The sequence below is a fragment of the Gordionus sp. m RMFG-2023 genome, chromosome 4, assembly GCF_954871325.1.
Source record: "Gordionus sp. m RMFG-2023 chromosome 4, tfGorSpeb1-WG-v2, whole genome shotgun sequence".
In the NCBI taxonomy this organism is placed as follows: Eukaryota; Metazoa; Nematomorpha; class Gordioida; order Chordodea; family Parachordodidae; genus Gordionus; species Gordionus sp. m RMFG-2023.
This window is the reverse complement of record NC_088778.1, coordinates 18730479-18753319: the sequence shown is the minus strand read 5'-3', so window position 1 is coordinate 18753319 and position 22841 is coordinate 18730479. Positions and strand designations below refer to the sequence as shown.

At 27.9% G+C, this 22841-nt stretch overlaps 2 protein-coding genes across 6 annotated transcripts in view; both read left to right on the top strand.

Moving 5' to 3' along the window:
- Positions 1 to 20243, top strand: part of LOC135929181 (putative uncharacterized protein DDB_G0282133) — a 71761-nt gene extending 51518 nt beyond the window's left edge. For all 5 annotated transcript variants that reach the window (XM_065465722.1, XM_065465724.1, XM_065465723.1 and 2 more), the window contains 4 exons: positions 11010 to 11153; positions 11197 to 11781; positions 11848 to 12253; positions 18130 to 20243. In XM_065465722.1, coding sequence (XP_065321794.1) covers positions 11010 to 11153; positions 11197 to 11781; positions 11848 to 12253; positions 18130 to 20213 — 3219 coding nt within the window. In that variant the 3' untranslated portion in view covers positions 20214 to 20243. The remainder of the gene's footprint in view (positions 1 to 11009; positions 11154 to 11196; positions 11782 to 11847; positions 12254 to 18129) is intronic.
- Positions 20244 to 20590: 347 nt separating this feature from the next.
- Positions 20591 to 21611, top strand: LOC135928692 (HORMA domain-containing protein 1-like). The gene is made up of 2 exons (XM_065465149.1): positions 20591 to 21518; positions 21595 to 21611. The coding sequence occupies exons 1-2, from the start codon at positions 20591 to 20593 to the stop codon at positions 21609 to 21611; spliced, it is 945 nt and encodes a 314-aa protein (XP_065321221.1).
- Positions 21612 to 22841: the final 1230 nt, after the last annotated feature.

Below are 22841 nucleotides of genomic sequence, written 5' to 3'. Positions count from 1 at the left end.
GCAAATACATTATAAATATGGGCAACCAACTGCCTCTACGACTAATAAAGTTTCAATTAATGAAAAGCTATTACTTGAAAACTGGAAGGTGGTGGCGGAAAAGCCAGTAGCAAGAAAATGCATTTTTATTATGGAGCTCGCTGTCCTGAAATTTTGCACTTATTAGAAGACTAAAAAATTAAATTGTGATTATTAAGAAATGGAAATCTTTTTACAATGACATATCATTTATAGAGACAAAACAGTTTTTAATAGGGAATACATGTCCTATTAATGCATTTTCCCAAGGGGTGGCGGTGACCTGCTGCGATAGCAATTATATTTCTCATATTTTGATCATATAATAAATAACATTGCATTTTATTAAATATATCATAAACAAATATACAATAAGAGCTGAATTAATGGTGAAAATGTTTCCCAAGACTTTAGTTACTAATACTAATGATTTATATCGTTTATCATGTGAGCAACTATCTTTTATATCATCGACAAATGTTTCAAAAATATATATAGTAATAAAGAGTGCTATAAGATGGAGATTATAAGAAATGGCTTATATTTACCAACCAATAGAAACATTATAAATACAACGGGTATTCAAAACTTGGCAGTTGCGATTGAACACACCTTTCCTGCTCAATTCTTCCGTAAATCATATGAACAAAAAATCAATATTGAAATAGTATGTGAAATGTTATTTTTTTTAGAACAGTAATTATTTTTATACCACCTGCTGTGTCCACAGGGATAGAACATGTTATTCAAAACGAATAGATGGAATCTGGGAAATTTGTAACGACCTTATGAAATCCATGGTATGCAAAAGACATCCAGCCTTGTTATTAGAATATAAAGAAAGAAAGAAAATTTTTGACAAAAGATATGATAAGTTAATTTAAACAAAAATTTGATGTGTGAATCAGTAATGTGCCTTTGTTTTAATGCGTTTCTAAGTGATTTGGCAATTATAAATCTCCACGGAGACATACCAATGTGCCTACAAATGCCAATGGCTTGAAAATATATAACCATGAATTTATAAACAATTATTAAATATTTTTAACTTTTTTTATTTCTTCCATCTTTTAGTCAATCTTTTTTTCCTCTCTTTGCTCCTAAACTTCACACGGTGGGGAGTGAACAGCAATGCTAACTAAAGGGAGCTCTGGTATTCAGATAATGTGATTAGCTAATGTGGTAAATAAGGTATGAAAAACTCTCATCTAACAATATTAACTTTATTTGGCTTTAAATTATAAATAAAAAGGTAAAAAATTGTTGGCAAAAAGTCAATCCGCCCGTCATTCTTGACGGGTTTGCTACTAGTACTGTTATAATAAGCTATCATAATACTATTAACAATAAAGTTTGACCATTAATATTCTTCAACATTTTTTTACATTGCTTTTACAATTTAGTCCTTGAAACTTCCTATTTAAATTAAATTAAAAAATATATTATGCTAGAGTTTTGAAAAAATTTCATTTGTCAGTTCAATGTTGTATTGGATTATCAAACTAACAGAAAGAATTTCATATGTCGAGGAAGTTCAATGTTGTATTAAGAATTACATCCTTATCATTAGAAAATATCCTATTTATACCGATCTTATATATTAGTATTTGCTGACGTTTCCTATTCCTATACAATAAGGTTTATTTTAAAATATCGAATGAATAATATATATAACTTTAGGGTTGAAGAATGTTTTTATCTTGGGAGCTTATCAAATCAAATGGTTTTGCACTGGCCCCTATATAAAATATGACATTAATGACAACAGAAATTGTGAATATGAAATTATCCTATATAATTCAAATAAAATTATATTGTATTATATGAATCAAAAATTAAATAATATCTCTAATTCAGCCATAATGATGTTACAACCCACAATCCTATTATATTAGTATTTGTTTATAATTTCTTATATAGAATGTTTTATTGATTATATGCCTATTTTCGCCAATTTCTGTTTTATTCTTTGAAATTTATTCCATACATTTTTAACAATTTTTTTCCTTCTTTATTCCTCCATCTAAATATTGTAGTAATAATATTCGAAGAAAAATATATCACTCTTATTCCATAATCTATATATATTATCGAGTAACAGTTTTTGAATAAAAAGAGATAACGCTTGAGAATTATATTTTCGACCACATGGAGTTGGACTTGTATTATTATTAATAACTTTTTTAGTCGTTTTGACAATTTCTAAAGAGGAGTTTGGATATAATTGTTCAAATCTATCTATAGAAACGTAATATTCAATTAGATATGGGTTCTCTAAAATTTTCTTAAGCGTCTAGAGAGGTGTCAGAAAATTTGAAGGATTGATATGACACTACATACTTTATTGAATCGGCAACTATAATTATATTGATAATAATGAGATCTAAATATAACTAAAATTCATGATAGCGTATAACTATTTTTATTTGGGCGGTTAACCAAATTAATTACTAAATTTGAATTTATTAATTAAGCACTAAATAATAGCGTAAATTAGCACTACTTCAGTTTTGGCTAACCGCAATTTGTTGTTTTTTTTCACTTGAATAAATTTTTTATTTTAATTGATGCTAAACTGAACACTAATCTCTACTAAAGGAGCACCTAAGATTGATAAATGTTTAATCTTTAGTGCTTTCTCATAATCTCGTTAGTTAAAATTTGACCTTGAAACATTTATTTTGCTTTAAACTTTTTTTATAAGGCGGTTAACTAAATTAATTACGGAATTTTAATTTACTAATTATTCAATAAATAATGGCGAAAATAGAATGTTTTTCTCTTCTCTAATTTTTGATTTGGTATCCCCATTTTTTTGTTTAATATGTTAATAACTTTTATTTTAACTAGGGCTACTATACTTATTAAAGCTATAACCTCTACTAACTAAGCACTAATGAATGATATAAATTTCATCGTAGTCATTGACGTACGCAGCGGGGGAAAGCCAAAAATGCAGATGCCGGATATATTTTTCAAAAATATTATTGTTTATATTTTTTTATATCATTCATATTTCGTTCTTTTTATATATATTTTTTTTTTAACTTTTTTTTTTTTATGTATTAAGTTAGTTTATTAAAAATATCATGTAAACTATTTGTAAATTAAAATTTATATAAAAAACTGTATAATAAAAAAAAAATAATAATTAGTATAGTAAATTGTATGTTGGGTGGGAGGAGGTCAAGAAAGAGAACCGTGGATGGCAATGCAGTTAGATCTGCATATATCAATAGATATGCGCTGTCTGAGATAGAAGCCTTCCTGTGGGTCACCAGTGATGGCGCGGATTTTTTTACCAAGGGATTTGAAGAAGGTTAGGACATGATTGCCAAAAAAACCGGTTGTGTCGGATACGATTGGTATGAGATTGCAATTGGTTAGGGAAGTGTATTTATTAATTTTAGAGTTTTCAGCTCGTATGAATGAGTTTTTATTAAAGGAGGGAGCAAATCGGTCGATGCAAGTATAGTCCCATGCTAATGGAATTCCAATACTCCATAGTATTAATGTCAGCCCATCTGGCCGTATATTATTCTCGGTTGAGAGGCCACAGGGTTCGAGGGTTGCTGGAATTTGAGCTGAGGGTAGAGCACGGAAAATGGTGCCGTTAAATGCACTGTGTCGAGAATGTCTACCTTTAGAGAATCGACAATGAAGAGGATGATGTCCAAAACAATCAACGGGTTGGGATAATGTACATGTGGAGTTGGCCAGTATTTTACAACCAAGACGGAGACCTATTGCTATGCGTAATTCCTCGTTTGTTTAGAGAAGTCCTAAGTGTGAGCTGGGCAAAACTTCTAACCATTCATAGCCCAATAGGAAAGGCAAAAGTTGTGGAACTTGCAGTTGTGGGAGAAAGAGATGATCAACTGTAATGGGAGATAATAAATCTGAAAGGATTGATGGGGATCCCTTAGAAGCAGCACTCGATATTAGATATTCAACGGAGTGGCTTATTAAGGGAAGATCCCAGTCATGTTGCTTTCTTGATGTGGGGATTGGAGCGGAGAAGGAATTCTCTTTCCAGATTGCTAGGGCGTGGGGAAGGTGGGGGTCTGTGTGGTTATTGTTAAGTGATAGAATAATTAAGCGTGAGCTTGATTCTGAGGCTAAAAAGGCAGCAAGGCTGAGTGACTCGGGTGATCTTAAGCCAAGACCCCCAAATATCGAGAGTAAAGAGGCCTGCATCCAAGAATTAGGGCTGAATTTTATATTAAGGATTCCTTCTAAAGAGTCTTTGATTGTTAATTCTATTTGGGTGAGAATTTCCGGGTATAAGAAAAGTGGGGCAGAGCTGAAGGCGTGATGGATTTTTGGGATAAAGAAAAAGTTTTTGAGAAGGAAGAAAGCTTGATGGGAGGGAAGGACTTGAAGGATTGAAGGATTTTATGTAAAAGGTGGAAATTATGAGAAATTTGGTTTTGAAATATTCGATTGCTTTATTGCCGCCTATTGGAGATCCAAGATGTGTGAACCTGGATAGGTTAATGGGTGTGAAGTTATGAGGAACGATAAAGGTTTCATCTGGTGAATAAAATTCGCATTTGTTGTTATTAAGAGACAACCCTGTAATATTGGTTAGATTATTTATTATAGGCGCTATTTTTAGGAGTTCATCATATGGACCAGCAAGGGTTCCATCATCCAAATACCAAACATTAAGGGTCAAATTTGTCTCACGATTTATCGATTCAATGATCGACTGGATACCTAAGCAAAAAAGGGCAGGTCCAAGGGGATCACACTGTTGAATGCCTTGCCTTGATTCAATTATTGTATTGTTGAATTTAAGGTAGGATGAATTGTTATAAGAGGCAAAAAGATATGGAGAATATTCTGTAAAAGCGTCGCAGAAAATAGGGAAAAAGTGTTCTCGTTTTAAAGAGTTAAAGGCGTTTTTAAAATCCACTTTTAGTATGCAGTTTTTAGTGGAGTGAAGTTGGATACGTGTGGCGTGGGAGGCTGCTTAACAACCGGAAGGTATGTTGAAGCCAAGCTGATGGGGAACTAATCGCTCGGTGAGCTTGCTTTTAATGCGGGTAAAAATAATTTTAGATATAATTCGACGGAAAATAGAGCCGACGGCGATTGGGCGTATGCCGCCATTTTTTTTGTTTAAGGCTATTAAGCGTGCACCGTGAATAAGTAGAAGGTATGTTGTCGTTTAAAATATGATTAAGTAGAGTTGTTATGTTGTGTATAAGTTCAATGTTGGTGGTTGTTGATTTGGTAAGGTCCTGAAGATATATTGCTCTAAAACCGTCAAGTCCTCCTGAGGAGTCTTTTCTGAAAGAGACTATTGCCTTAGTAACTTCTTTGACAGTTAAAGGAGGAGTAGGAATGGATAGAGGTGGTGGTGGTAATTCATTAAAATCTTGGGGATGTATAGATTGTAATAAGAGTATAGTGTCCAAATTGTCAGGGGATATGGTGTCTTCGGACACTGCTAAATTTAAAGCTGCTTTAATATTACATGCGTTAATTTTACGGCTGATAAGTTTAGCCTTTAAATTTGGGATGTTATGATTATAGTTAGGTCTTGAAGAGCAAAAGGCATTGCTGTTAAGGATTGGGTTCTTTAATTGATACTTAATTTGTTTTGTTAAGTTCAATTTTGTTGATGGAGCCTTCAAGTGGGTAAAACAAAAGTCAAAAAGTTTTTTCCAGTTGTCAGCATTGGTGATATTATTATTGAGTGATTGAATAGTCATATTAAGTTTATTGGCCGTGAGTGTTCTAACTCCTCGAGGAATTCTAGATATCGTCAAGGGTAGTTTATTATATAAATGATCATTTATCCATACTGGGATTGGAGAATTATTGGTAGAGCATTCCAGAGGTTGGGAGGGTGCATCAAAAACAGGTTGAATATCATTATTTAAAGCAGGGTAGCTGTATGAAGGGAGGTCTATTTGGGCTATTGTTAGTGAGACACCTGAGAGAGGACATCTATTTTTCCGGGGGCCAGGGGTCGCTATTTTCCCATTTTTGGTAACAAAAATGTTTTTAGAACAGACAGAACATGTTGTGTATTTAAACATATTTTGTATTTATCTGAAATGTCTTTATATTGATATAAGGATGAAATTATGGTAATATTAAATTATAAGGTACTATTGTTGATTATTAAGTGTTTTCTTGACAGCATCTTATTTTATTTCATATTCATTTATAGGTTCTTTCAAGAACCTGATTTCATAATGAAACATAGTCAATATTCAATGTGGGATATGAGTACAATGTTAATATTTTCTGTATTTATAAAATACTATTGTTGTTGATTATTAACTGTTTTCTTGGCAACATCATATTTTATTACATATTCATTTAAAGGTTATTTCAAGAAACTGAAATATCAATGATAATTTCATTGCATGTTTTTATGTTGAAAGGTTCTAGATATCTTATCTTGTTGCACGTTACAAAAGTTGTCTAAGCTTCAAATGGGAACTGTTGAAAAATTTGGTACCACCAGTTTTAATATGGAACAATATTTAAATTTATTTTATCAATTAATTTCATTTTCAAGTTTTCCTTGGCGTAATATTTATCTATTATTTTTAAATTTCCCATTTTCAAATTTCCAGTCATGGATATTAGATTTTTTTTTTAAAACACTGAAGATAGTGAAAATCATACCAAAAAGCAGAAAAGTATAGTATAATAATTTAATAAAATCTTAATATTAAAATATTTTTAGCAAAAAACCCCTCCCATAATAGCAAATAATGAAAGAATTGTTGAAAGAATAATTGAGAGTCAGGATATAGAGCCATCTAAAGGTTAGTTATTCTAAAAATATATTGGGCAGTTTTATAATAACTTAGACTATTTAATAAATAATAGTTTTCGATATTTAATTTAGTAAAAAATGAGATTGCAACAATGTGCAGCAATAATTTTTTTAAAAATAATTTTAATTTACATCTCAATATTTAGACATAAACTTAAAACTAAAATCTTTACAAAACTAGAGTACAATTATCATCCATATGATATAGCCAAATTTTTCAGTTAAAGATAATATTAGCCTAGAAGAAAGACATATACTTCTTAAAAAAATATATATTAAAGATACCTATGATAAAAATTTCATTTAATAATAGATTTATATTCCACCCCTCAATTTTCAATATCCCCAAACTTTATGTGCTAATCGAATTTCAAAATAGCTATTTTACTAGATGGTTATGGCTAGCATATTCCATCCGAGACAGTGGAGCGTATTGCAAAATATATGTCCTGTATGTACCACGATATGCTGGCAGAAATTTAGTTACGCTTAACACTCTTGTTAAGACTCCTTTCAACAAATACAAAGATTCGGGGGAAATTTTTGACAATCATCAGAAAACAAATTATCACAAAAGCTGTGAACTGATGATTTCGTCAAAAGAATTAATTCAAAAGGGGGATATGATTCTCATTTCATCTCTTATTGATAAAAACAGGGTTAAAATCGCAAAAGAAAATAGATGTAAGATAAAACTAACTATTGAGGCTATTTTATATTGTGGCTTGCAAGGCCTAGCCTACCTGACCACAAGGATTCAGGAAGCTTAAATTTTAATAATAATGATAACGAAGCTAATTTTCGTGGACTTTTAAAATTTAAAGCATTAGGAGATCCTGTATTAATGGAGAGCCTCATTAGTGGCAATAAAAATGCTACTTATCTTAGCCCTAGGATACAAAATGAGATAATTGATATTTGCAACAATATCATTTTAGAAAAATTGATTGCTGAAATCAATTTTGCCCCATGCTTCTCAATTTTGGCAGATGAGACCACGGACATTGCTCGCATTGAGCAGATGCCATTGTGTGCGCGATTTGTAAATACTCGTAATAACATTATCAAGGAAATGTTTCTACAATTTATTCCTGTTTTAAGCATGACTGGGTCTGCTTTAGCTGATGTAATATTTGAGAATCTTAAAAAATTAAAAGTAATAATTAATCTTATTATAAAATTATTTTCAAAAATATAGCTAAATATAAATATGATACGTGGGCAAGGGTATGATGGAGCACGTACAATGAGTGGACAATTCAATGGGCTTCAGGCATTTATTAAAAAAAAATGCCCAACAGCTATATATGTCCACTGTGCTGCCCATTCACTCAACTTAGCATAATCGGATTCATGTTCTATACCATTGATATCAAATTGCTTAGGTATAATTTTAATTATTTAAATTAAATTTTTAATATTTATATCAGGTAAAATATCTAGCATCTATGAGTTGTTTAGATACCCCAAGCGTCGAAATATTTTGAACAGAATTATATCTGGGAGAAAAAAAATGCAAAAAACTTGTCCAACAAGATGAAGTCTTCTACATCAAGCAGTAACAGCTTTTATGGAGTTAGAAAAGCCGATTATTAATGCTCTTACAGAAATATCACAATGGTCTGAAAGAGATATTTCTTCAGAAGCAAGCAAGTTACTGGATTCAATACACCAAATTTTTTTTTCGCATTAGAATATATTAATAAATTATTTAATTATACAATTATTTTATGTAATACTTTTCAAAAACCTGATATTGATTTGATTGAGTTGATGAGAATAGCAGAGACAATTTTATTAGAACTCAAGGAAATTAGAGCTACTGCTGATGAGGAATTTCATATTTTATATGTTATTGTTGAATCAAAAGCAGGGCTATACGAATTCAATATTTGTTTACCTCGACTTGCAGCAAGGCAAGCTTATCGTCCAAATATTAATATAAGGTCAATAGAAGAATATTATAAAATAAATGTCTTTATACCTCTTTTGGATACATTTATAACCCAAGTAAATGAACGGTTTTTAATTCATCAAGCTGCACTTAGCAATCTGCAGATATTACTTCCGCAAAAGCCCTCTGAACCTTTTTCAGATGGTGATAGAAAAAAAAATATTTGGCAGATTTTTATCATGAAGACGTTAATATATCTCATGATGCTTTATTAGCTGAATGCCAACTATGGTATAAAAGATTAACTATGGTTGATATAGTCCCAACAAATGCTATGGATACTTTGCATCATTTCAAACATCTTTTAGATTATTTTCCCAATATATTGAAATTATTATATATATTAGCAACTCTTCCCATTAGTACTGCAACTAATGAGAGAACATTCTTTTCTTTAAGAAGATTAAAAACGTACACAAGAAGTACAACTTCTGAAAGTAGATTGAATGGTCTGGCCCTTTTGAATATTCATAGGCATTTGACACCAAGCACGGATGAGATAATTGAAAAATTAGCTCAATCCCAACGAAGATTGGATTTTACATTATAAAAATATAATGTTTCTATAATATTTTTTGTGCAATCATTTTTGAATGTCTTATATATTTTTCTTTTACATAAAAAATATAATTATTCATATTTCCAACATTTAAATTTTTTATACTTTATATATAAATTTTAAAGGCTCAAAAAATTTAAATTTCTATTATAGGTTATTTATTTAATAGTCATTCATATCCTGGTTATATTCACTTAATATTTTATAATTCAGATTTATTTAAAGTATTTATATGCGGCCGGTTATATCTTTTAATATTTTTTAATTCAAATTTATTTTTATATACCGGTTTATATATTTAATTTTTTATAATTCATATTAATTTAAATTTGTTTAGAAATAGTTATTAGTCCTAATAAATTTATGCTTGATATTTTTAAATAATAATAATTTTATTTTAAAAAATTTTATTTATCCCCCCCCCCCCCTCCCACATCAAATTCCTGCGTACGTGCCTGATTGTAGTGCTTCCATAGTTTTGCTAGCCAGTATGACTTCAAAATATAATAGTTATTAGTCCTAATAAATTTATGCTTAATATTTTTAAATAACAATAATTTTATTTAAAAAAATTATATTTATCCCCCCCCCCCTCCCCCACATCAAATTCCTGCGTACGCGCCTGATTGTAGTGCTTCCATAGTTTTGCTAGCCAGTATGACTTCAAAATATTTATTTAGTGTTTAACTATTTTTTCATATTGCGATTTCCAAATTAATATCAAAAATTACTAATTAATCACTAAATAATGGCGAAAACCTGATGTTAAATACTACTATAGTTTTTATTTTGGAAAGTCGCCATTTCTTGTTTATTTTTGTTTTTTTCTTTAATAAATTATTTATTTTAATAGGGGCTACTAAACTGATTGAAGAACTAACCTCTACTAACGAAGCACTTAAAAATGATATAAGTCTCATCGATACTACTTCCAATAGTTCGGCCAACTTCACCCCTATATCGTGACGTCATAATTTCTATTTATCTTATAACTTTGTTTTATAAGGTAGTTTACTAAATTAATAACGGAATTTAAATATTTTAATTAAGCACTAAATATTGATGAAAAACTAAATGTTTCTGCTTTTATGGTTTTTATTTTGGCATGTCGCCATTATTTGATTTTTATTTTTTCGCAAACTTTTTATTCTTAATTTCGGCTATAAATATGATTGAAACTAAAGAATGATATATGTTTCATCATTAGTGCCTTCAATCGACTTTTACGCTTGAAGTTGGCCAAAGTTTTTGTTTTTGCTTGTAACATTTTTTCCTTAACTTCGGCTACTCAACAGTTTGAAGTCCTAAAAAATGGCATATGATTTATCATTAGTGCTTCCAATCGTTAGGCCAACTTCACGGAACTCTTTTTATATCTTCCATTTTCGCAAATAAATAATTGATCAGGAAAATATTTTTTCATTTACTGCTCATATTTTCATTTGAAACGATTTGCAAAATATAGCCAAAATTATTCAAAACAACGAAATTTTGAAAATTCCGGGCCGAACCGAAAAATATCTCCAGGTTGCCAAAAAATTTCGAACAGGACTTGAAAATCAAAATTTTTAGGCCGAATCTAACATTTTGAACTCTTCAATAAATATTCAAATTGCTTTTAATGACTATAAATGGAGTTTGTTTTAAAAAAAAATTCAAATGATTTATCAATTTAGATATGTTTATCCATCATCAGAAATATAACTTGGAGACTTGATGATTTTACAATTAAAGTATTGACATCTAATAAGTATTTGGAATTCGTTCCAATTCTGTTCCAAGTTATTAAAGATCTTGCACATTGTATTGAAAAGGAAAATGTAAATAATAAATTTATTATTCTATTTTAAAAAATTCTTTTAGTCAATTCTAGGTGACACTAATATGGAAACCATGAAGAAAAATAAAGAAATATTCATAATTAGCCTAAACGCCATGTGGAATTTGACAAATCAGACTTTCATTTATAGGAAAATACTTTGTTCATCAAATGCTGTTCTCTTTTTTCGAGATCTTACCATTTCGTCTAATATGCCTCAAATTGTTACAGAAATTTGTGGAGGAATTTTTAAACATCTAATTTTCGCCATGGTTTTTGATGAGAAATGTGCTCAAGATTATTTAAATATTAATAACGATTCTCTGTTTTCGCAAAATACTATATCCGCTTTAGTTACTCATCTTCGATCATCAAGCTTAAATATAGTTTCCAATGCGTGCGCCATTATCTGCTCAATGTCTCAAATTTTGCCAAATCGAGATATTGATCATTTTAAAAGTGTTCTCAAATTGAATGGAGCTCTTACAATGTTTAATAAATTATTACGATCCAAACACAAGACTATATCTACTTATTCATGGAATATTATATTGAATTTATATTCAAATATTTTGACGGACAAATTAGAATTTCTCGACGAAAATATAAGCAACAAATCGAATGAAGAGGTATTATGGATATTTAACTTTATTATTTAATATTTAATGTTAAATAATTATAATTTATATATAAAGATATACTTATGCAATACCAACCTTAAACCATCGATCTTAAATCAAACTATAGAACGTATTTTTGATGGTTCTCTTTGTGGCCTATTTAACAGTTCTAAAGGAAATAACAACTATCAGGATTTTATGGATGTTAAGGGTAGATTTTATGATCAAGAAAATAATGTAGAAAAAATGTATGAAGATGAAAATTTGAAATATCTTCCAGAACAAACTCCTATGATGTTTTCTCCGCAGAGTTCCATAATATCCCTACCAAGTGAATGTGATAAGGATTCTCATTATGAGAAATCTGACGAATTAGACTCCCTAGCTTCTGATATTCAAAGTTATGACTCTCAAATATTAGGAGACTCTATTCCAACATCCTCTCCCTCTCCATTGCAAATAAATCCTATTTCAATAAAAAGTATAAATTTAGATAAGATTTTATTCTGATATTTATGAATTAATTTTAATCCATTTCCCTTAAAAAAATAATTTTAAATATTTTGTTTTAACTGTTCAACCGGAACTCGTTAAAAAAATTTCCGATTGGAACTTATAATGTTCTCGAACCAGTTAAAATAATTGCATTTTTGATGTGCGAACTCCAGGGCTTATCGGGTAATTCCATACCAAATCAATAACTTTTCTGCCGGACCCTTTTAATTTTATAAAATTTTGCATATGAATCCTGGTCAAAAGTGCCAAAAATGACCTTTTTTAAAAAAAAATATTTAAAAAATTGAGATAATTTGAAAAAATTATGATGTAAAAAAACATATTCATTTTGTAACTAAAAGCCTTTTAGTAATTATTAAGGAATTTTGTAAAATAATAATGTTGCGGCTATTATTTACCATAAATTTTTAACCTGAAAGCTCTAGGAGTTTAGCTTTCCAAATTTTTTTTTTGATATTTTATTATCTTATATTATATCTATAAAAAAATAATTAAACTTGGGACAGCCATGGGGTTTTTTAGCTGCCATTATTTTTATTAAAATTATTATTTTAAAATGTAAATAATAAGATTTTCCAGCAATAATATCATGAAATAAAATTATATAATCATCGTTTCCTTGAAAAAATTTAAATTTTTATAAAATTATTTTATAATTTTGCAAATATAAATAGGATAATTAAAATTCATGAAAGATATTACTTATTTTCGGCTTTCAACTAATGTTTTTTTTTGACGCCTTGATAATTTCGTTTTTCAATAAATTATAAGTACTCTAATTCGTCTTTGATGGCATTGTTAAAATATTATTTCTTATTATGGGAGATCTGATATCGCTGGATAAACAAAAGATTTAGTTCGTCCCTTGGATGAAGAAAATTTATTTTCATTTCATCTCTAATTACATCCACTTTTTGCATAAATTCTAACCACCAATCGCTTTCTTACAAACAAGTCATATATCCTCTAATTTCAGGATACGATATTCTTCACAATAAACCTCTGCGAATTGGGGTATATTTTAGTATCGTGTAGATAAGAAGATTGGAAACACTGCGTGAATTTTGTGTCCCAGGTATTGAGATAGATATAATAAATTAGCCTTATTTTTTCTGCCTCATATAGTAGCATAATAAAAATGTATACCTTTTATGCGCTCTTCGGCATATTTAAAAAATTGTACAGGCATAATTATTTGATCTGAATATGGCCTTTGTAAGTTTGCCTTAGCAATTAACCTATTCTGGATTGTTAATTATTTTATCTGAAATAGTTTTTGATTTTTCGCTTCTTTTTTGGATAATTTATTTTTCTTAATGGGAGATATTCAAATTTAGTTTAAAGTAATATTGATTGTATCTATTGATGTAGATGCTAATTGTGATATTATTTATTTCTTATTTACTGTCAGAATTTATATTTTCTAGATTTTTTTGCGATAAGCTCTAGTGCTCCGCCTCAATGTTTGAAAATTGAGTTTCTTTTTTGTAATCATAGTGCTTAGATTTTTTAAAAGGATTTAATTTGAATATTTATATTTTTACATTATAAATAATTTTATGAAAGAGATATAATTATTGAAATATTTGTAAAATAAAAATTGATTAATATAGCAGGGCAGTTGCATAAAAAATGGCTTTTACTTTTCAACAATTAATTATTATATTTCTTGCAGGAGATATCGGAATTGTAACTATCTTTTTAGGAAATTTAAAAAACTAATTTTTACGATTTGAGCCGAATTTTATAAACGGCTAACACAATATTTTAGCCTGAAAAATATCGTCTAAGCCTCGAAATTCCGCTACTAGATGTCCAAACTTTGTTATTAGCAAAATCTTCAGGCTATTTAAAATAAAAATATTATAGCCGTTTTTCAAAATCGGGTCGTTTAACAACACTAGTAATAACAATAAATAAGCCTATCAGCGGCGACTTAAATGATATTTTTTCATGATATTAATGCTAGATAATCTTATTGTTTATGTTCAAAAATGGAAAAAATCACAAAAAAATAATAATTTCTACAAAAATGCTTTAATTTATATAGGAGCGTTTTTAGCTATTTTTTTAAAAATCGCAATAACTAAAAACCCCATAGCTTTCCCAAGTTTAAATTTCTCTGCAAATAGATATAATGTAAGTGGATAATAAAATATTAAATTCAAAGAAATTTCGAAAGCGAAACACAGAGCTTTCAGGTCAAAATTTATAACGTAAATAAAAACTGCAACATTATTATCTTATAAAATTCTTAATATTTAATAAAAGGCCATTAATAGAGTTACAAAATGAGATATAATTTTTATTTTTAGCATCATTATTTTTTAACTTATCTCAATTTTAAAAAATCGTATTTTTCAAAAAGGTCATTTTTGGAACTCTTAACATCTCAAGAACTATTAGTACTAAGAGGCTAAAATTTTGGATTCGATGCTTCCTAATGCCTCACAGTATGCAAAATTTTATTAAATCAAAAGGGTTAAGCCTAAAGGTTATCGATTTGGTATGGAATATCATGTTTAACCCTTAAACCATGCCTTCATCATTTTTGCTACCAAAATCGTTATACTAGGGTCTATGATAATTACAAAAGGAATGAATATCATATTACATTACAATAGTATTATAAAAGTATGATTTCATATATGGGTCATTAAACGTCATAAACGAATCTTGGCATGATAGTTATCTATTTTGTAAATTTTAGTAAATTCAAAATTTTAGAGTGCGCAACCAGATCCCAAAGATATACGCCTTCAAAGTCGAAAATCGCGCATGTTTTTAAAAAAAATACTTAAGATAGAGTTGTTTCTAAAAAAACGAACGCGTTCAACGTTCACTGACAAAAATCGAACGCGTTCACGTTCACTTTCAAAAAAATCAAAATTTTATAATAAATTTTTTTTAAAATTTAAATATAAATAAATGTCTTATATTTTTTAACACAATATATTAGCCATGTTAAAAAATAATAAAATTTTATTTTGATATTATAATTATAAATACAATATAATATAATATAGCGAATATAAAGATATTTATAAAAAAATTTCTTATTAAATTTTGATAACAATTGTTTTTCAAAATTTTCATCTGATAGCCAGGAACACTTGGGAGTTAATACGACATTAGCTGCTCAAAACGCGCTCCAAGGGCAGATGAGGGGATTGCTGTATTATACTTAATAAACAACTCTTTTAACGTGGGGAATTTATCAAAAACATTTATTGTTTTGTCTTTTGCTTCAAAAAATCGAGATAAGTTATCCTTCTCCAATCCATCGTCTACTTTCTCGTAAAAAAAAGATATCTCGATATAAACAGTTCTTGCATTCTGTGGAAGTTTTATCCATGGCCCTTGAAGCTTGAATACTGGATGTATAATTGCAGAAAGAATATTGACTTTCATATATATGTTTAAATCTTCAAAAAAAAAATATATGTAATAAATTTGATATTGATAGGTTTATTACCTTTTATTAGTTCCATTTAATACTGCGTCTATCAATGGTTGACCATATTTTAGGCCACTATTTTTTTTTAATTTTAAAATAACTATCGTTATTGTTGGGGTCAAATAGTCCAAATGCATTTTTTCTTCAAATATAATGATTCATTTTACTTAGTTATATTATATAAAATAAAATAATTAATATTACAATCAAACGTTTTAAATTGGAACTTGAAGATTTTGAAACTAATTTCGTTCACGAACTAGTTCGTTTATAACACTATAAATTATATATCATTTTATTACCTATTTTGTATATTTTAGTAAATCTAAAATTTTAGCGTGCTAGCTCGACCAGATCCAAAGATATACGCTTTCAAAGTTGAAAATCACGCAATGTGATTTCATTAAATCTTGTTTTTTAAAAAAAATACTTAAAATAGAGTTAGAAATTATATATCATCTTAATAGCCCTTAAAATTTTACATTGGAAAATATCGAAAAAAAATTAAAAAATTCCAAGTGTTTTCTTATTTCCTGATAAATTAAAAAATTAACATTGTTAGGAAGGGATTTTTTTTTGGCTGTTTATATTCTCTAATAATGTTTATGACCTTTATATTAAACTTTTTAATAAAAAATTTCATTGTTTTTTAATTTTATTTGAATTATTTTTATTTTAATAAATAAAAAAGATAATATAGATGGTTATATTTAAAAATCATTATTATATATAATGAAAATATGAATTGTATTGGGATAAAAATTGAAATCAATTGAGTATAAACAATATGATGTCCTGGGGCGATATAGCAGGCAGGCATGCAGATTTGATTATTATTAGGACGCTATATTGTAAAATAAACATATTTTAAAATTTTATATTCAAACTATTATAAAAACATATCTCTTATTTTTATCATATCCCATTTTGGGCCTATTAATAGAAATTCCTGGGGCCATAATTTGTAGATATATCCTTTCACTATTTGGATCTACTATCGTTATTTTTTTGACCAATCAATTCAGCAAAAAGCCAATACTGCTCTGACCGATCAGCTGCACAATATAAAAATAGAATTTTTTTTATAAATCTATCATAAATCATTTGGTGTAGCAGCTGAATGGCATTTTTCAGCTACATCCCATGGAAACAGTCCATGTGACGGCCTTGGCGGAACATTAAAAAGATTAGCAACAGCTCAAGCCTTCAGCGCACCAGTTCTGGACACATTTTAACACAATTGATTTAACAAAACATGCCATCAGTAAATTTTACATATTTATCCAACGAACAATACAATTTAGAAGAGATTAATCTACGAGAAAGATTCAATTTAGCTCGTTCCATTCTAACTTGGGAAATACATGCTGTATTTCTTTTGAGTTTAAGTAAACTTAAATCAAAAATATATTCATATGCAGAGGACTTTTAATTAACAATATCTCAAATGCCGATAATTTGACTTTTGCCCATATAAAGAATTCGTAACATGTGTTTATGACGATTTTTGGTGGTTAGCCACAGTACTAAAAAAGAATGAAATTACTGAGGATATATTTATATATATATTTCCTTTTTATATCCCCATGGACCATCACCATCCATCTTTTACCCCACAATTGAGGAAAAGATATGGTTGCCCTTTAATCAAATATTAACAATATTAGATCCCATATCACCTCAGGAAATAAGCACAAAATGTGATATGATTAAAACAAGCGGTATTTCTTTTATAATTGTTTGTATATAAAATTTTAAAATATAGCGTCCTAATAGCCATATCCGTATTGGCTGCTTCCTTACTTAATGCCCATCATATTAGTTATACTTAATCGATTTTTTAATTTAAATATCACTATAGTACATATTTATATTAAATATATTATTATTATATTATAAATATTGTTTAATTTAACGCCATCTATCAATACCTTTTTTTATTTATAAAATTAAAAAAACAAAAAGGCTATCTAGATTTTTTATTAAATAGTTTAATATAAAGATAATAAACATTTTTAGAGAATATCAACACCCAAAAAATATCCCTTCTTAATGTTAATTTTTTATTTTTACCGGAAATACGAATGTTTTTTAATTTTTTTCGATATTTTCCAATGTAAAAATTTAATAGCTATAAAATGATAAATTATTTGTAACTCTATCATAAGTCTATTTTAAGTATTTTTTAAAAAAAAACAAGATTTAATGAAATCACGCATTAAGCGATTTTCGACTTTGAAGAAGTATATCTTTGGATATGGTTGAGCGGCGCTCTAAAATTTGGATTTATTAACATTTACAACATAAATAACTAACATGCCAAGATTCATTCAATTTTGAGATGGTCGGCCAAATCACTATAATGAATTAATATTGTAAATAAGAATATTCACAATCCCGTAACAATCAAAATAAATTGGACGATAATGAGTTTGAAGATGCTATAAAGACTTACGCAACGGAAGGCACTCCTTACCACGCCACTAGGCCACCATCCCCATCTAAAAATGATCCTGTGGTCCTTATGAAAGAAACTCAATATTATTTCACTCAACAAAACCCTTTTGTTATTCAAAATAATTTATTGAATGATGACGAAGAATTAAAAGCATATTATGTTGAAGATACACCGGCCACTTATTCAAAAAGTTCTTCATTTGACAATATATTACCAATATCATCGAATAATTTTGTTAACGATATAAAAGATTTTCCTCGAATCGCAATTGCTAATTACCAAATTCTTGATAATTTTGATGATAACACATATTACAATATTAATAAACAAGAATATGATGACGAATTTTTTCTTGCACCTTCAATACATTCCTCAAAGCCTCACAACCAAGTTAGCTCTTCTCTGCCTAAAAATGTATTAATTGACCACATTTTTCATGATGATCATATAAATAATTCCGATCGAAAATATATATTTCAGGTAGAGAACACTCCCATGATTTTTTCTCATCATGACTCTTTAGATGCATTAAGCCCGCTAATAATTGAAGATGAGAACGATGTTGAAATAGATTCTCATAAACTTTTTGAAATAAATCAATCTTCAAATAATAAAAAAATTGAATATGATGATAAATCAATAGATATAAATTATAACATGAATTTAATTTCAGACGTAATCATTTCTTCGAATAAAAACGATTCAAATCATACATCAAGTCAAGAATCATTGACTTCTGATCCATCTCCTTTGGATAAAGCATTATTGGATCAATGTATTATTTCAGCTTTACCAAAAAATTATAATCCTTTATCTTTTAATCTTGAAACTAATTATGGATACATTGAAGATGTTGCGAATGATTATTATAATACCACAAATCTTAACATTCTTTATAAAAATTTTGATGAAAAAAGTAATTATGGAATATTTGAGAATACCAATAATGTAAATCTATTTCCTGATAAATCAAGTTCAAATTTCCACCTTTTCAACAATTCTTCAATACAGAATAAATCTCAGTATCAAAGCAATTATGTAGGAATAGAGGCAGAATCATCCGATATTTTAAATTTTTATGATTGTGACAATATATCATATACGTCTCTTCCAACCTCAAATTCAACAAATATTGATGTTACTGAATCTTCATCCCTACCTAAATTTATCACTTCATCTACAAATTCTTTAAAGTTCCGAGAAAAAAATATTGCAAATGTCCACTACAATGATTATGGTTTTAAAATTTATAATTCAGAACTTTGCCTCACTTCTCAAGAAAATTTAATCTATATAGAAAATGAAAAGTTATCACTTGTATCCGACAGTGAATATGATGCAAATATGATTACATCTTCGACTAATTCTTTCAGTTCTAGTTTCAATACCGAAAATAATTGTTCAACTCATTTGTATTCTAAAAAAAATATTTTCAGTAATCCAAAGATATTATGTAATATTTCAAAAGAAAATAATCATCATCTCAGTATTTCAGATAATAACCATCTCAACAGTGATTATGACGGCATTAAAATTTTAGAAAATAAGCATTCATTCCGAGTTATAAATGAACCTCCAGGCTTTGATAATTTAGACCATCAAAATAATTTAGATGATAATATTTGTGATACTAATTTTGACATGAAGATGTTTCCGAATTTATTGGTAAAACAACGCACTTTTACAAAAAAAATCTCACCAAAAGATTATTCACAAAATCAAATATATTTGAAAAACTTAAATATTCATGATAAATCAAAAAAAGCATCTAAAAGGGATTGCTCATCGCCATTGACAAAAATGAAATCAATCGCAAACAGTAATTTAAGAGTGTCATATGCATTAACCTTTTCCAACAAAATAAACTTAACGAGACCTAAAGGTCTTCCAAAATTAACGAAAAGAAACAATATAGAACCACCTATTACAATAAACGGTGAAAAATCTTCTAAAAATACTAAAATACCAGCATTAAAAAAGAATAATAATTCAAATAGAAAATATGAATAACGCTAAACTTCTATCATATAAAAAGTGATTGTAGTAATGTTCTGTAATTATTTAAATATGGTATTGTAATGTAATATGTAGTATTGAATTATATTTTTCATGCATTTTTAAAAATATCGACAATAAAAAAATGGCTTAAGTGATTATATTTACTTAATATATAAAATATTTAGAATGTTATATTCCACCAAATTGGTACAAGTATAATAAAGTCAACCAAAAATACTATTATTAATCAAAGTTAAAGAATTTATGGGCTTTTATTTTACTAAAATATTTATTATTTATTTTACCGTATTTTAGCAATGAATTATCAAAACAAAACAAAAATTATTTATAAATTCATTTTATGTTAAAAAATATCGTCTGCTCTAATAATGACTTTACAATTAACAAAATCTAAAAGTTCTATCAAATTAAATGAAAAATTATCAATCAATTATATTCAAAAAGTTTACGGCATCTCTGTTTCTTCCATATTATATATTCGCAAGATATTTCCTGAGAATGCATTCGAAAAAATAAAAGATAAAAGTATGGATCTGAACGTTTTAATAGCTGATGAACATGATCCGAATGCTTATTATGTTTATAAAATGATGCAAGGTTGTTATGATGCCATCAAAAAGAAATATTTAAAAAAAGTCATAATGGGTTTCTATATAGAAGAGGACATAGCAAAAAATTTTATAGAATACTATATATTCCAATTTAGTTCTAATAATAAAATGCAAGTAAAAATTAAAAAAAACAAAAATGTTGATAAACTAACTTCTTATAAATCCGATAATCCATTAAATCTTATACAATCTTTGGAGAAATTAAAAAATATTTTTATCAAATTGCCTAGAAATACCCGAGTATCTATGAGAATTTTTTATTATGAGGATATAACACCACTTGATTACCAAGCTCCTGGATTTATTTCTACGAGGGATTTCGACAAATTATGTAAATTAAATCAATTAAAAATAGGACAAATGACAACAAAATGGCATATGTTATCGTTAAATGTGTTTACAAATAGAAATCTTATGCAGGATATAGAGATTGCTTCAACGAACAAAAATATTTCGACATTCTTGGATTATGAAAGTGATCTAAATTCTCCACTTCCTCTTGCAAAGGATCAAACTTGTAGTAACTATGATGATGTTAATGTCTATAATATACAATGTCCTTGCCAAATAAAGGATATATTAGAAGGAAATATGTTAGTATGCAACATTTGCAGGAAATATCAACATGGTGCTTGCCACAAAAATTTAGATATATCGACTATTCAAAATCATACGTGCATAAAATGTAATAAAATACATGACAGAAATATGGATCAGATTTACATCATTAAATCTAACAATGTTATTAAAAATATTTGTAGATGGAGACGAATCTTAAAATATTGTTTAGACTCAAAAAATTTAAATATTTTATACTTCCAAGATTTTTTTAAACTAACGAAGTTGAAAATGAAATATTATATAAATCGGCTTTTGAGAGAAAAAATTATATTTAATCTATGTGATGGGAAATATTATGATATAAATAGGCCTTTAATTTACGAGAAATTTAATTGTTTTCATTAATATTTTTTTAATTGTATCTTTGAACGAATTTCAATAAATATTGATTTTTTTCTAATCCATATTATTATGATTATTGACTATTATAAGAATAAAGATATGAATCGGTTATTTCCTCATAATTATAAGGAGAGCCATGCAATTTGAAAATAAAAAATAGGTCTGGAATAGGCTTGAATTTTTAAAAATTGTTTTCGGGCACTGGCATAAAAATAATAGAAATTGATGTTTTTCTTCTTTTATTACCCTTGGAATTAGGACAAAAAACGCGTTTAATTTATATTTTTCAATTAAAAATTTCGAACAGTACTCGAGACAAAACAAAATAAATTTGCAGGGCTCTTATAGGGACTTGGATCATAATTGAAAATTATTTCCTAATTTCTTTAGTTTAATTTGAATTTTAAAAAAAAATCATAAATTTAAATGATTGGCCCAAAAAATATTGAATAGAAAAATTATTTTAATTTAATATTTTTATTATATAAAGAATAATTATAAGTTAAATAAAAATGAAATTTTATTTTTAATAATATATAAAAATAAGGGATTCAAACTGAACCATTAAACCCGTAAAAAAATTGTCACCGAACCTTCAAAAATGCCTCCAAACAGTATTGAACCCCTTTGATGTTTTAACTCTTTAAAGATGATTTATAATAAGTTTTTACTAAAAAATATCAATAATATTTTGATTCTATAACGCTATTTGATGGTTCCATCTACTTAATTCAGGCCCTAAAGTTTATACTTCCTCTTTATAGATATAATTTGACAGAAGAGAATCTTGAAAATTTTTAATTGTATACGGCTCAATATTATTTTTAAAGAATAGTGTTGAAATTTAAATTCTCTTAGTGTTGAAATTTAAATTCTCTTAGTGTTGAAATTTAAATTCTCTTTTTACAAAATTTTAATACGCTTGTTTGCGAAGGTCTGACCCGTTTTTTTAAAGGTTCAATCCGAACAAATATTATTTTTTACAAACAGGACCTAAACCATGAACCATTTAAAATAATTCCAATTTAAACATTGACCAGTAAAA

What these genes read in the sequence shown, in the direction of transcription:
- LOC135928692 (XM_065465149.1), top strand. Translation starts at nt 20,591, where the DNA reads ATGACTTTACAATTAACAAAATCTAAAAGTTCTATCAAATTAAATGAA.